This window comes from Antedon bifida, chromosome 10 (genome assembly GCF_963402885.1).
Source record: "Antedon bifida chromosome 10, ecAntBifi1.1, whole genome shotgun sequence".
Classification (NCBI taxonomy): Eukaryota; Metazoa; Echinodermata; class Crinoidea; order Comatulida; family Antedonidae; genus Antedon; species Antedon bifida.
The window spans coordinates 3,790,108-3,806,303 of record NC_136235.1 but is presented as its reverse complement, the minus strand read 5'-3'; the positions used below and the strand labels follow the sequence as shown (position 1 = coordinate 3,806,303).

General features: G+C 33.4%; 1 protein-coding gene across 1 annotated transcript; it reads left to right on the top strand.

Moving 5' to 3' along the window:
* Positions 1-3,596: 3,596 nt before the first annotated feature.
* LOC144854584 (acid-sensing ion channel 4-A-like) lies at positions 3,597-10,898 on the top strand. The gene is made up of 11 exons (XM_078712523.1): positions 3,597-3,890; positions 4,015-4,196; positions 4,499-4,599; positions 5,173-5,336; positions 6,658-6,762; positions 7,137-7,254; positions 7,465-7,537; positions 7,828-7,885; positions 9,104-9,174; positions 9,588-9,663; positions 10,135-10,898. Exons 1-11 carry the CDS (start codon positions 3,597-3,599, stop codon positions 10,345-10,347), a joined length of 1,455 nt encoding a protein of 484 aa, XP_078568649.1. The 3' UTR covers positions 10,348-10,898.
* The last annotated feature ends 5,298 nt before the right edge of the window (positions 10,899-16,196 follow it).

Genomic DNA, 16,196 nt, shown 5'->3' with positions numbered 1-16,196 from the left:
GATGCAGACTGATGATAATAATTAATATGTATGGTCGTGTTTATCATACATTTATTTTACAGTTTATTGTCGTCCAAATGGTGCTTTGATCGCATCTTTTTCTCGTCTTCTTCCTTGTCAAATATGTAAAATCGACAGGGAATTTCCACACCTCCACCAAGTACCCATTTTCCTTCTGAAAACAAAGAAGTAAACGTCGAAGGGTTGGTTGGATATGAGATGCAATCATCGACAGACGACACTCTTGTATTCCATTGTGGATGACGACGAAAATGATAACGAAATGATTGTATTTGACGGTGAATCATAGGACTGTTTTTTTGCTTTTTATATTGTTTTTTAATTGGTATATTAAACATAATTCCATGGTTGAAAAAATGTCTCAAAAGTCATGTTATTGTAGTAGAAATTCACAAAATTTACAGCGTTCATTTCGAAAAGAAGCCCCCTCTACAGTTTGCAAAAGTACTCTCGAAAAGAAGCCCATCTCGAAAAGAAGCCCTTCTCGAAAAGAAGCCCACCCAAGAGCACTAAAAATAGAAGAAGCCCATGGGCTTTTTTTCGAGGTTTTACGGTATTTGACCCCATGATTTATTTTGGGAGGTCAGTTTCCCCCCTGACTCCTCCACGTTTCAGTCACGTACACACATAATAATGTGTATTATATCTTCAAGAAACGATTGATTTAGGTCTAAAGAATAATAATACTTTGCATTTTAAAAACATTCAATACAAGGTCAAAATATTTAACAAGATTAAACATGTTTAATAAAATAATTAGGAATAAATGACGGTTACCTAGACAAACCAAACAAGATGGTAGAAAATAAACAAAGCCTTGATGTGATCGAAAATTAGGCCTATAAGTAAAAATGTTGTACGTATGTTTATTTTGAGAGCAATCAGACTAAATTGGCAAAAGTAAAGAATTTAGATGACGCATGTGTGGACCTAGGCTTTAAACTTTGCTCTACCTAAATAAGTCTTGAAGGAGTGTAGTGTACATAGTTTTTTTTGTGTTATTATAAGAAGAAAATGAAATCGGGATTTGAACATCTTAACCACAAAACAAAATAATTTGGTTTTATGAAACTAGAAAGAATCAGTCGGTTCTATTTGTTGTCTAAACACGGATATGACTCTTAATATTAATTTGTCATTATCATAAGATCCACGTGACGTACGTAGTGGCACACGCCCATGTAATCTACATTTTTAGGACTTACACTGCGTAAATTATACGGTATACAAATAATCCAATGAACAAACAAATATGTAGCAGGGAGATGTAAAATAGTATTCTACATCTTCATTTTCTTTTACAATCTCAATAACATCTATTGCTCAAGCAAGTGATTACTGTAGATAAAAATCTACAGTATTTTAATAACCAATCACGACGTCGTGCATCCTCTGCATTGTCGTTTGTTATTGGTCAACTCACCTGCGTTGCGTATACGTCCTTGCGTCGTTGCGTTAAAGTGGGAACTATAACTATATTAATAATATGCATTATTGTGTTATTCAAATTTGGTGATTATTTGAAAACAAAAAAAAACTGTTTGTAAGCGTTTATAATTGGAAAAAGGAATTGGATCGATTCCATTCTTGATTTATATCAAACTAATCTGCTGATTGACTCTACTTGCTAACGTTTCAACATTTTAGTTTTATGAGGAAATGAAGTTTCATTCACAACCAAAAAACATTACTGGCATTAATCCAAATCCAAAAATATATGTGTATATTTTTCACATTCATTAGCTACATTCATTTATACATGTGTTTATATATCTAACAGTACCCACACTCACAGTAAAAAAATTGCGATTCAAATGGCGACCAAAAATGGTTAATTTTAAAATGTCGAGCGGCGTTTTTTGTAAGAAATATTTCTTGTTTAAGTACGTTTTTGAAAAGTAGGGAAGAATTCTATATCTTTTTATTCTATAAAAAATGAAAAACAATTTATACATTATACAAATTACAATTGGAACACTACGAAATATCGTCATGGCACGCTAAACGTTTGATTCTATCTATAAATTACTATATTTACTTATTGCGTGCTTCAAGCAAGAGGTGCATTACAGTAGGTCTACATAATTATCTTCCGACCTGCCTGGAAAAATTTTTAATTTGAGACAACGATTCTGAATTAATCATGTTGTGTTTAGAGAACAATAAATCAAGGATAGATTTTCTTACAATGAGAAAAATGTCAGAATAAGCTAAGTAGACATTGAAAACAATCTCAAAGTACCACATTCAGCAACGCCAATAATTACAATATCTCAGCAAACCTTATTAAATACTATTGATAGGGTTATATAATAGGAAGGTAAATTTATAAAGTAGGCTGCAAATAAAATCTCTATGATTGCGTTCCCACCAGAAAGAATAAATGTCACTACAAAAATGTATCACCAGCAATTACCTATACAAATGGGAGTGAAGGAAGGCTTACCATACTCTGTAACAAAACTGGTTTTGTTTAGCAATGTCACATCATCCAGTTAAACTTGAGGACCAGTAATAATACATTTAACATTTTAACATTTAACATTTTATAGTTAGACTGCGCTACTTATTCGAATCAATTTGACTTGCCCACACAACTCTAGAAGACGGTTATGTTTTTAAACACATGTTGAACCACAAACTTTACTCATACTACTAAAATAAATCTGTAATGAATCTCACTCGTGAATTATTTGCAATCATTTCTAAATTTAATATCACGCACTTTAATTACTATGAAACCAACGTTGCTATAGTTTTTTTTTGTATTTCTTGTAGGTATCGACATTCTAATTACGACACCGTCTGATTGATTTGCCTGTTAATAAAGGTAAGTGCATGCACGAGTTTAAAGTGCGCCACTTCCTTCCACACCAGCTACAGGTAGAAGCGTGTTTAATAAATCTCCGTCATTTAGTGTCTCGTCAACCAATGCAGTGACAGGTTTTCTGTAATATACATAATCAAGTTGTGTGAAAAACTAACAAGGTAGGCCATCTATTTAAAATTAAAGATGTAACAAAACAGTAATTAATGTTGTTATTATCATACCTATCATAATGTATTTGATATTGTGTAATGGTTATTAACCGTTTTAGGAATTTGCAATTAAGATTTCTGGTTTAACTATTGTAATTTAGATTTCTAAGACGTGATGGTAAACAATGGGTAAACATACAACGTTGTAATTTGTAATTATGAAATATTATTAAATTAACCCGTACTTTTCCTATATGTAAATCTTCACATTAGGTCTATATACATTAGAGCATTCAACAGTAGATTAAGGGAAGCCCAACTGACATGTTAAGGTTTTTAAGAATAATTGTTGCTCAACTGATTGTTGAAGCGTACAGTTGATGGAACATTAATACTATATGGTTATTAACATTCTCTTCATTTATAGCTAAATAATTAGTTGTTACTAAACTGGAGAAATACTAACTGGAGATTGAAACTTTAAGAAATTAATTTCGTGGAGAACGACTAACATCATGACGGTTATTCACGAACTAAGTAAAACAAAAATTGAAGATGAAAATGGCACGAACGTTGCACTTGTTGTAGGGACCAGCATGGAGAATATTTCTGCGCATGGAATTCCCAACATAAAGCGCGCACAGTATCCTAGCAGACGGCTTCTATGGGTATTTGCATTTCTTGTCTCATTCTCCGTGTGCGTATGGCAAGTGACGCTTCTGGTCAGTGCCTACATATCTTGGCAGATCACCACAAACTTGGAAGTTCGAGTGGCAACTACTCTTATATTCCCTGCTGTCACCATTTGTAACTTGAACGGAATGAAACTTTCATATTTGCTGGAAACTCCTGAATTACGTAGTTCATTATATAATCAGGCTATGGAACAGGTAGGTATTAATTGTCATATTGTACCCAGTCATTCATAGGTTTTAAAATATGTTAATACGTAATTATAATTTTATATGAACTGGGGATCCAGAAATAAAAGATTGAAATTGAGTATGTTTTTAGGATGATCAATTTATGGAATGGACGAGCTCTAATCTTGAAAGTCGTGAAGGTTACTTTGATATGATCAGCGCAGTGACAGAAACACTCGCCAAAATGCCGTATGAAGACAGAGAGTATGCAGGTCACAGGATCACTAGCTCTATGCTGTCGTGTAATTTCAATGGATACCCATGTGTACCAGCGTAAGGCATTAGAATACTGTTCAAGTTGGTATCATTATACTTGGCAAAACAACATTTGCATTGTTTGTCTGCTTGCTTGTTTTTTGTTTCCCGAAGTTATCGTCCTGAATAGAACATGGAATATTAAATAGCACGCACGACATCGCTTTGCATTTTATTCGCATAGTTCCTGATTGCTTAGGCTAATTTCTTGAATTTAATATGTGTGTATGTCTTAATGATTAATTAATATTTCTGCTAGATTGGCTAGATAAACTTTATAGTGGACAATAATAATAATAACAATATCTTTTTGTTTTCAGAAATTTCACATTTTCATACAATTATCTGTACGGTAATTGCTATACGTTTAACGGTCTTGATAATACTATAAGTAACACCTCATATGCTGGACCTCTATATGGTGAGCGTTTACTTTTGTTTTTAACTAAACCAAGGCTAGATATTACTATTGAAGTAAGGGACTTACGAGGATAGTGGGGACGGTTGGAAGGGGCGTTGTATTTGTATCATGGTCTTGCCGTTATTATCCTGATCATACTTATTACGGTATTATTCTTATTTACATTATAGGAACCTGACCTAATGCAATTGTATTGTACAGTATTATTATAGTCTAATCCTAAAAGTCATGGAAATGATTGATATATCTATCGTTAATACAAATACAGGACTAATGAGTAAACAATTTAAAAAATAATTGAATTATGCATGGTTTACAATGCACACTATACTCACAAGTCTCTGTTACTTAATTAACATTTATTTATCTATACACTTACCATTATTGATAGCCTCACATGGTTTATTAGAAATAATATGTCGATCATAGTGAAAGAACTGCCGAACCAGTTCGTTGAGCTTTGGCCAAAAACGTTAATTATTTCGTTTATTGTAAACTGAAAAGTCTCATAATCGGCAGTGCTGAAAAATGTTGCTTTGAAAGAAAATTATTATGTTCTGTTTGTTTTTACAGGCTTAACATTGGAAATGAATATACAACAGGATGAATACATTTCAGATATACAACCCGCGGCCGGACTACGAATCCTTATACACGACCAGTCGGAGATGCCCTTTCCAGAGGATCAGGGCGTCACTGTTTCCCCTGGCAAAGAAACATCCATTGGCATACACAGGGTAACGTTTTCGTTAACTATTATAGCCGATTCTCGGTACAGTATCCATAATCTAGTATCTTATGTAGAGATACAGCAGAGAATCGGTGGTAGTGGTATAATGATGATAGTAAGTGGTCACCGAAAGAACGATCGCGATGGATCACCAGAACTGTCATTTGTGATTGGTCAACCTTGTCGTTGGGTTGCGTCCGAGTTAATTTATTATTAAATAAATATAAAATTATAGATATATTTATAGATTTATTTGAACGCGTTCCACAATTTGTTCATTCCGTTACAGTAGAATGTATCTAATGTATATATAAATTATGGTTAATTCTGACGTAGGCGAGCACAATGGAAAAACTTCGGGACAAATCTCAGCCTTGGTTACCTTATTTATCTCAAATGTACCACGAAACGTAGATTGATAACTACTATTACGATATTTTTCCATATTTCTATCTTAGAAAGATATTATAAAGGGTTTTGAATCAAAATTTCTAATTTCATCGGTAGATTTTCAACTCAGTGGGCGTTTAGAAGTAAATTCCGGGTTAACGGCGAGTCCACGGGTTCACCTTGCAAGTTGGCCGTTGGTGGCGATAGCCATTTTAGTTTTTTGTTTATTAATAAAATGTTATTAATCATCTAAGACACTGTGGAACAGAGTAGGTTTAGTTTTACACAGCCTTACAAGGGCCCTACCAAACAATAAACACTATACTTTAACATGTTATTAATCATCTAAGACACTGTAAAACAGAGTAGGTTTAGTTTTACGAATATCAAGCATTTCAATCATGGTAACCGACAGAAAACGTCCAAGCCAGAACATCCTTCTAAAACCATTTATTCATTAGTCATTATCATTCCGAGAACCATCGTCTACACTTCCTAGAGGGGGAGCGAGCGTTGCCTTGCTCGCAATATGTAATCCAAAGCTTATGCTTATTATTGCTTCCAATCGTTCACTCTTCAATTCTATTCTGTGCATGCAATTAATGTTTGTTATAAAGTGTAAATTACTGACACTTATTCAATAACAATAAACTAACTTAATTGATTCATTTTTGAATGGTGCAATTCGAAACCTAATGGCAAAACAGGTTATTGATTTTAATTTTGTCCTATTTATCTGGTAGTTTAAAAATTCCTCCTCTCGAGGCAGGATGAATTTCATGTGGTTAAGACAGATTCAAAAAGGTTTATGAAAGGTTATATCATCATTCATTATAACCTCAATGCATGGAGTTTTCCCTGCTGAATGTTTGGTAAGAAGACATTTCCATAAATAAATAGGCCTAATCTTAATGTTGCTGTTTTACTTGTAATTTCAGACGGAGTTTGAAAGACTTCCATCACCTTACCCTTCAGACTGCAGTGATAGCAGTGTTCATACACTCTTCAGTGAACTCTTTTCACAGCTTACATACAGCAAACCGGTGAGGCAACACAATTAACATCAACATTTATATAGCACCCATTGCTTCACATACTCTCATAACATTGGTTAAAATAAAAAGTCTTTAAATGTTTTTAAACTGATAATAGTCATTCAAAAATGTTTAATGTAACTTGGTAAATTGTTCCAGATTCTTGGTTCAGCAATGGAAAACAACAGTCTGTAATATGGCCTACAATGTAATACTGTATATGCATTTTAAACCGTATAATACAGGAGGTATCACATGTGATACACGTGACACTGTATCACATAATTTGATACTTAGAATCGGCTACAATACAAATGTAGGCCTACTGATTCTTATAGAAGTTTATTTCTTTGGCATAATTGTAGAATGTGTTATTTTTCTAGGCCTGTTTGAAAGATTGTATTTATTATAAGACGTATGACCACTGCAAATGTTACCTTCCTAAATACACATTTGACCCTTCGGTAACACCATTATGTACAGCTGACAATCCAACACAAGGTAAGTTTTGATAAAAACGTATTAATACAACAAGTATTTCCAATTATTATACAATAATTATTAACGTTCGCAAACAAATTATATAACATACATAATACATAATAAACAAGCAATAATAAACAGCAGTCGAAAGCAACAAATAAATATTATATGCTTTAATAAATAGACATTGATTTTACATTAAGAATCATATTTGTATCTTCATTACAGAGCAATGTATGCTTGAAGCGGAACAAAGGATTGCAGAAGGCAGTTTTACATGTGATTGTCCTCCAGCATGCAAGTAAGACTTCATTATCCTATATAGAATATCACAATTACTTTATAATATAGGTTTTACTTTGTTGTTGATATAATTGTATTAATGATATATTAATGTTAATGGTATATTATCGTTATTGCATATGGTGGTTGTCGGTAGTATTTCCAAATCGTACACAATGAGTTATTAAAGATGGACAAGACATTTTTACCATGTTATCGAATAATATTAAAGTCAGTCGAGGATTTGTTTAGAAATCCCTAGAAAACAACTTCTTTTGAGCAGGCTGTATTTACACTTCTATTTTCTAGAGAGGTTTCATACACAACAACAACTTCGTCTTCATCCTGGCCTAATTTAAATTACATGGTAGGTATAGTCCCTCTTTTCAATTTTCTTTTTGTCCTCACTTGTGGGACTATATCTCTTTCTCATTCACTCTAATTATTAACAGTTAAGCCTATGTCTTTTCCCGAAAACAATCTGTAAACTACTAATAATAATGATTGTATTCAATTCAATTCAATTTCTTTTTATTTCGGAAATATCATCCATATTAATAAACTCATAAACAGAAAAAGAAAAATCTAAACTTAAGTATATAGAATGCTTCTCCATCTACAATACATTTTGGAGTTATGGAGCATATGTTTGCAAACACAAGCAACAAGGATGTTACCACTATTCAACATACGTTGCATGAAAACATAGGTAGATTTGACAACAAACCAAACGCCCAGCATAAAATAAAGTTGATAACGTCTCCAATGTATGACAAAAAACAATAAGCTACTATGTTATTTTGTATAATAACTACTCGAATTGGAAGATATGTCTCCTCGTCCGTATCATCCGGACAACTACCTCCTGCACAATTATCACCCGGACAATTACCACCCGGACAACTACCCCCCTAGGACAACTATCATCCGGACACTTACCCACTAGGACAACTACCCTCAAGGACAACTTCCCCCTAGACAACTACCACCCGGAAAACCACACCTCTAAATAGCTAATATCATGACACTTACACCTATAGGATTTTCATTCAATTTCACCACCTCACACACAATTTGATTTACAATACAATTGGCACCAAAAAAATCAGCTTGTTTATTTGATTACCAATCGTAGTTGTCCAAAGCTGTAGTTGTCCTAAGGGGTAGTTGTAGGCCTACATGGGGAAGTTGTCCTAGGGGGTAGTTGTCCTAGTGGGTAGCTAGAGGATAGTTGTCCAAGGGGGTAATTTTGTACTAGTAGGTAGTTGTCCTAGAGGGTAGTTGTCCTAGGGGTAGTTGTCCAAGGGGGTAGTTATCAGAGAGGGTAGTTATCCTAGAGGGTAGTTGACCTCGGGGATAGTTGTCCTAAGAGGGTAGTTGTCCGGGGAGTAGTTTCCTAGAAGGGTGATTGATTGTCCGGAGGGGGGGGGGGGGGTAATTTTCCGGTTGGTAATTGTCCGGGTGGTAGTTGTCCAGGGGATAGTTGTCCTAGACCCTTCCAGGGGATAGTTGTCCTAGACCCTTCCTCGTCCAGAAAAACTAGAAAATAATAATTTACTTGCTTTATTATTTCTTTTTTATTCAGCCAACTGTCATAGATAAAATTGAGGATACTCCGTATTTATCTACCAGTAATGATACAGAATCATTTATTTCGTAAGTGAAATATTTTTGTAATAATACCGGTAAACGTATCAATTCCTTCTAACTACGTTCGTAATTACGTAAACAATACTACACAAAACTACTACAAATCAATATCGTTTTGACTTAGTTTGGTGGCAATATTTAATAGTATATGTCTGTCTGTCTGTCTGTCTTATAGTTTTCCAAGGTTCTAGTTGTCTTAGGGGGTAGTTGTTCTAGGGGGTAGTTTTCCTAGGGGGTAGTTGTCCTAGAGGGTAGTTGTCCTAGGGAGTAATCCTCCGGGTGGTAATTGTCCAGGGGGTATGGATACGATTCACTTTATATGTATTCAAAAACACTTCGAATTCATTCATTTTATAGTATATAATGTATGAAGGTATTGGTTTCAGACACCATGAACATTTTTATTTTCTATATTTCAGATTGAATTTTGCCAAAGTGAATGTTTATTATGAAAATCTGCAATACGATACAGTCCAGCAAGTACCAACGTACACAGTAAGTGGTTCTTTTTGCATTCCCAACTGTTCCTTTAGAATGAGACGTTATACTACGGAAACAAAATCGTTTTGTTAATAAAATACATAATGAATTAATGTTATGTCCATTGTACGGGGCGCGGTACGACACAAAATAAAATATTGTTTGTAATTTATTGAAAGACACTATGGTTTGGAAAAGACAAATCATAGTTTGTAGGACAGAATAGTAGGATGAAAATCCAGAAATCCAAACAAATGACATCACCAACATCAATAACAACAATTAAATCGGTTTTTTGTTAATTTGATTATGACGTCATTTTGGGTATAAATGGTTAGGCCTATGCTATAGTTCTATGATGAAACCGTTTCCAATTTCGTTTGTTTCTTTGGAAAAAAATGTAAATTTTGTATTTATCGTCGTTCGTTATCATACCAATTAATGAAACAGACTTAATTATTTTATTAATTAATGTTTTTTTTTCAGTTGTTATCTCTAGTTAGTAACATTGGTGGCCATCTTGGTCTATGGATCGGTATGTCAGCTCTAACGTTTTTGGAGTTTTTAGAATGTTTCTACGACATTGTGAAAAATGTATTCGCAGCATTTGTTCGACGAGAAAAGACAAAAATATCAAAGAAAACAAAAGTTGGGGACAAGACAAACCGTGTTACATTCCAGTCTGATGCTTTTTCGTAGAAATATTGCAGGCAAACATATTTGTTTGATTTATTATAACTAACTCGCCTCACAACAAAGACTTTAATTTGCTTGTTGGATCTTTCCTGAAAAAAGAAGAAATACAACCTGTACTTGTCTAGCACATGATAGTGGCATTGTATCTTTTAGATTTATTTAAACTACCTGTTTATGTAAATATTATTGTTTAAAATGAAAATGTGTTCTAATTTCATCTTTCATCGAATGAAATTATTTGTTACATTGCAAGAATATAAGTAGTTGCATATAACGATTAATTAAGTGTTCTATAGAATTGTATATAGTAACCACAATCAACCAATAGGTGTGTTATAATAGAGGATCTAAATCGCTCTTGTTCAGTTGAATTTAGATCACGCCCTCTATTTAACAGTATTCAACCTTTCACCACTGCTAACACTACTGAGAGAGAGGATTTTGGAAAAAGATTTCAAATTTGATTTTATTTGATCAACTTTAGTTCAGAAAATAATTTCCATAATAACATACTGGTAAAGAATACAGACAACAAAATAGAGGGCACATATTTAGCGCAGGCCTACAGGATTGATCAGAGCTCAACATTGCATCATAAGCTCATTTTCAATAATTTGTTTTATGTGTGATACTTGAAAAAGAGAAAAGCAAATAATTGGTTCCCACCTGAATACAACGCAATGGCGTGCATGCAACGCAAGTGAGTTGATCAATCGCGAGAGAGACAATTCGGATGATCCGTCACGTCTCGATTATTATCCCAGGTGGGCAACGCACAGTTTGAGTACGGTAGTCTACTCGCACATTTGTTCAACAAAATGTTCATAGCAGTATGATGTTTACACAAACATAATTATCAATCAATAAATAGTGTAATGTATTTTAAATAGTTATTCTTGGTCAATGCTACAGACCGTGAAGGAAAACGACATTCCACACACGCGCGTTGAAACGCGGAAAATGTCATATTTGCGTGGTAGTGGTACAGCAACTGACCAACTGGAACAAATTGATGCGTTTACTGCAAAATAAAGATAATTAAAACAGACTAAATTATCTTCAAATGAAAGTGTAAAGGTCAAATTTACAATTAAAACACACACAACGAACGATATAAGATCAAACTAAATATGATTTTACGTTGTTGTCATGGTAATGAACTTAATTGAGTCAGCTGCCCTTGGAAGATATGATATTTTCATACTATCACTCTCGCGCTAATAAGAATATTCAGAGTTTTTTTAAACAGCTGATTTAAGAAAACAAACATTTGCCAAATCTCAGATCGTATTTCAAAAATGTAGTAGACACTAAAAATTTGTTTAAAATGTTGATATAAAGGACGATATACGAAAGTAAAATATGTAGACGTGTATAATATATTCATTCATTTTATTTGATGTTTTGGTTGATACTGTTTTGCTGCAAGCAATCACACAGGCGTCAATAGATTTAACAAAAATGATATAAGTTTTAGGCCGAAATTACAGATACAAATAAACAGAGAATCAGTCGAATTCGACTTTCTTGTTGTTTTACTCCACTCACGAAGTTCGTTTAGTATCCCCAGTTTCTAAAATGACGGCTTGAAAAAAACGCAGAACACTTAATTATGTTAAATTATATATAGATGCATTTTGTGTTGTTTTAACGATCAGTTTGGAAATGCGCTCAGTAGTCCTATGCAATACGACGACGTGCGCGTACAGAGGATACCGTTTTAAAATATAACTAAACATAATATTAGATGTATCATCAGTAAAAATGAAGGCTTGTATTAGTTATTACCCAACTTTGTTAATATACACCTACAAAGACAACATGACGATGTACCGGTGTATCAAATCCAGGTCGAACGAAGTGTATACTTATAAACAGTAGCTGATGAGACATCCAATTAAACGTGCATTTCAATCTGACGTTGTCAAATAAAAATGCAATTTGTTACCCAATGTTTTGGCACAAGATGTATAGCAATGTAGTTCATACCGTAGGCTAGTCATTATATGTAATGAAAACCCCCTCAGCTCAGCGTGAAATGACGGAAGCTTCCGCCAGTGGCATACGATTTCACTTGTTAAATAATTTTAACACTGTGGAGAAGATAACAATATTACCATCAAAGAAAAACAAAAAGTTAAGTTTAATACCCCTCTATAATAAATTAAAGTGATTGTGCCATAGGTTTTCGATATTTGAGTCTTGTTTACAAACTAATGGCACTCACTGTTACTTTCTTTACAATATTGTTTTTGAAAAAACGCAATTCAAGCTTAAGACAAGGTTTATTTATTACACATACTACTGAAGATCTACATCTTTTTTTGCGATATAAAAAAAATTGTACTAATTTGTTTTTAGGCCTATTTTGTTCATTCGTGCGTCTTACCTCCAGCAACTAATCTAATCTTGGCACTTCGACATTTATTTCGTTATATAAACTTCAAACACATTTTGTTCAGTAATTGCGTACATTTCTACATACAGTACACAACCATACCAAAGATATATTTCGTTCTACTTTTTGTTGCGAATGCCCAGAGCAACAAAAGCCAGGGGTGGTGTGTTGTAATTCGATTTAGTAGCTCGGTGTATTTCACTTTCAGTAAACTCGATTTTCTCCAAGTTAGACTTTTTCAGTTAAATTGTACATATTTTTCTTTTTGTACCTGCCACACTGTAAGATATATTCCGTTCTACTTTTCTTCGATTGTGGTATGCACTCACAGGCGCTTTCTCAAAGACGGAGCGGCACTTAAGAATTACAAGATCGATGCCATTTGCTAAATATTAATGAAGAACATTTGCCGAATTAGGACATATTGCACTATAAGTGAAGTTAAAACTTGACAAACGTTATACGCACGATGCCGTTAAACTCCTGGTCGGCCTATCAATAAAGGGCCCAATGGGAAAACACGGTAATCTGGCCCACTTGTAAAGAAATTTAAAAATGGAAAAATCTTACATTACGAATTAAAATTCAAAGCAATTTAGGCCTATAATATAGAAAATGAAAAAAGGAAAGAAAGAATAAAGATCGATCTCTTGAATTTTGTTTCTTCGGTCTGTAGGATCTTGCCAACTTTGAAAGGAGCTCATGTTCACAATGTGAAATTTGTTAAAGTCACTCAGCCGATTCTTGGTACTATATCTATTTCCGAAGTATCATAGGAATATTTGGTAATACAACATCACATGTATAGTATATAGTAGTAACCTAACCCTTAACCTAACCTTACATGATACAGGCACCACAGGTGATTTAAATGAGATGGAATATTGCTATGATAGTTAATCAAACTCTCAAGATTTTCTAGCAGTTATTAAAAATAAAACAACAAGTTTAATTAATAAGGGATAGAAATAATGTATACAACTTGTCCGTGAATGTATTTCCTTTGATTGTTACATTAGGCCTACGCACTCAGCACTGACTTATGGTGGCAGTCCTTGGTTTTAGTAGTAAAAATATAAAAATTAAATGGTGAAAATAAAGTAATAAAATATTAAACTAACGTTTCATTGTAACTCCCACCTTCTTTATCAAGAAAAGTATCTTATGGGCACAACCAGAACAAGTATGAACATTTATGCGCAGCGTTGGATAAAGAAATTGGGAACACTAAGATTAGTTTATCTTTTAGAATAAAACTTGTATCAGTGTCTCCTATTTAAAGCATGCTTATCCTTAATGACTGCGTTGGGTCTATTGTATATGTCCAGAGTATGACTTTTTCTTATTGCAGCTTTCCAGTAAATGCTAATCGTATTGTTTCATCTGATAAGTTTTATTATAGACTAGGCAATCTATCATTTTGAGTGAAACAAATTGCAAGCAGGGATTTGTTTTTAAATGGTCACATATGATGAGGAGATCAAAATTTGAGCATCACACTTCCGTCACTCATCACAATGATATGCAAATTAGCTTAAATTATGCAAATTAGGGTGAAAATACATGGTTACCATTTCTCAAAAACTACTAGTCAGAGAGAGTTGATTTTTCACTGATTTATTCAGAATGTATGTATTTATATTTACTCTAATGAAACATTTTACGAAAAAATGACCGGAAGTACAACATTTGACCCTCGACCCCATTTCTCAATGTTTGCATACATAATGTGACTAAAATGTCTGTAGAGATTTTGTTTTGCCCTTAAATGACTCAGATATAGGTTCCTAATAGCTAGCGTAGGACGACTCTGGCATTAGTGGTTTTCGAGATATGGGACGACTGTAATTTTACCCCCTCATTTGCATATTTCATTTAACGTGTACTACTAATTTGCATACTTTCGAGGTGTTTGACAAAAGTGTGATTTTGGGAATTACAAAGCAGTCCTATGCTGGCTATTGGAAACCTGTAAATGAGTCATTTGAGGCCAAAACGAAGTCGCTACATACATTTTAGTCGCATTATGTATGCAAACATTTAGAAATGGGGTCGAAGGTCAAATGTTATACTTTTCGGTACTTTTCGTAAAATGTTTCATTAGAGTAAATATAAATATATACATTCTGAATAAATCAGTGAACAAATCAACTCTCTCTAGATCTGAATAGTAGTTTTTGAGATGTGGTAACTCTGTAATTTCACACTAATTTGCATATTTAAGCTAATTCGGGATGAGTAACAGAGGTGTGATGCTCAAATTGTGATCTCCTCATCATATGTGACCATTTAAAAAAGAAAAAATCTCTGTTTGCAATTTGCATTCTACATCTTTAAAAGATTTCTCATCAATTTACATTTTATTGCCAAATGTTAACGTTTAAACTACGTTTACACATTTCTAGGTGAATCAATTTGAACTTATGTTATTTACTATTTTTACTTTTTGACACATACAGTAGCATGTCAGCTATTATAAAAAAAAAAACTACGAAATCTCCTAAGCTTTAAACCTATGTATTAGGCTCAGGATTAGGCATGATTCAATTAGCCGATTTGTACGGTATCACATCGAATTATTTTCAAGCGAGCTTAAAGCTACATTCACACTAAACATGCATGTGCTTGCAGTTTATTTTCAAGTGAGCTGAAAGTTGCATTTACACCAAAAATCTGAAATTGTCTTCTTATCAACATTTATTAACAAGTCAATTTTGATTTTTAAACAAATGTGTGTAACGATACGTTAAACAATCACTGATAACAACAATTCGTTATATTTACGGTGTTTTGAACCTATTTCATTAGATTAATAAACATATCTGATTCACTGTATAGAATGATTAACTACAACCAAACTACAGTACTGACTACAATATAATAGGGGATGGCCGGTAACCTAATGAGAGATATCAATAATACGTAGAACCATTTAGGATTACTATGATGACGTAAGAGTCGCCATTGCGCGAGAGTTCGATACTTAATTCAAAGGCATTATTTCTTCCATTGACCATTTAGTTTTTTTCTTTAATATTGCATGCGTTGGTCATCGTAGAATAAAATAATTCAAAAGGTCGAATACTGCATGAGTACACTCATCTGGTTATCTGATTATTTGATTTCTTATTTTGAACCAATGAAATAAAACACATTATCAAAATATTATATTCGTTAAAGTACAAAGTAATGACATTAAATCAAATTAATTCGTTCTTTATTTACAACGATTGCTTCTGCAAATGAATACATTCTCAGATCCACTGGTACCAGTAATGAACATGACAACACGTATTTTAGGCAATACTGTATACATTACGCAATCATTAAAAAAAATAATCATGCACAATGAAGAGTAACTAGTGCCATCACGACATTTCCTCACTTTGAAATAAATTTAAAATAAATTATCTCTTTCATTTAAAAGAGTCATGATTTTGTTTAATCAGACAAT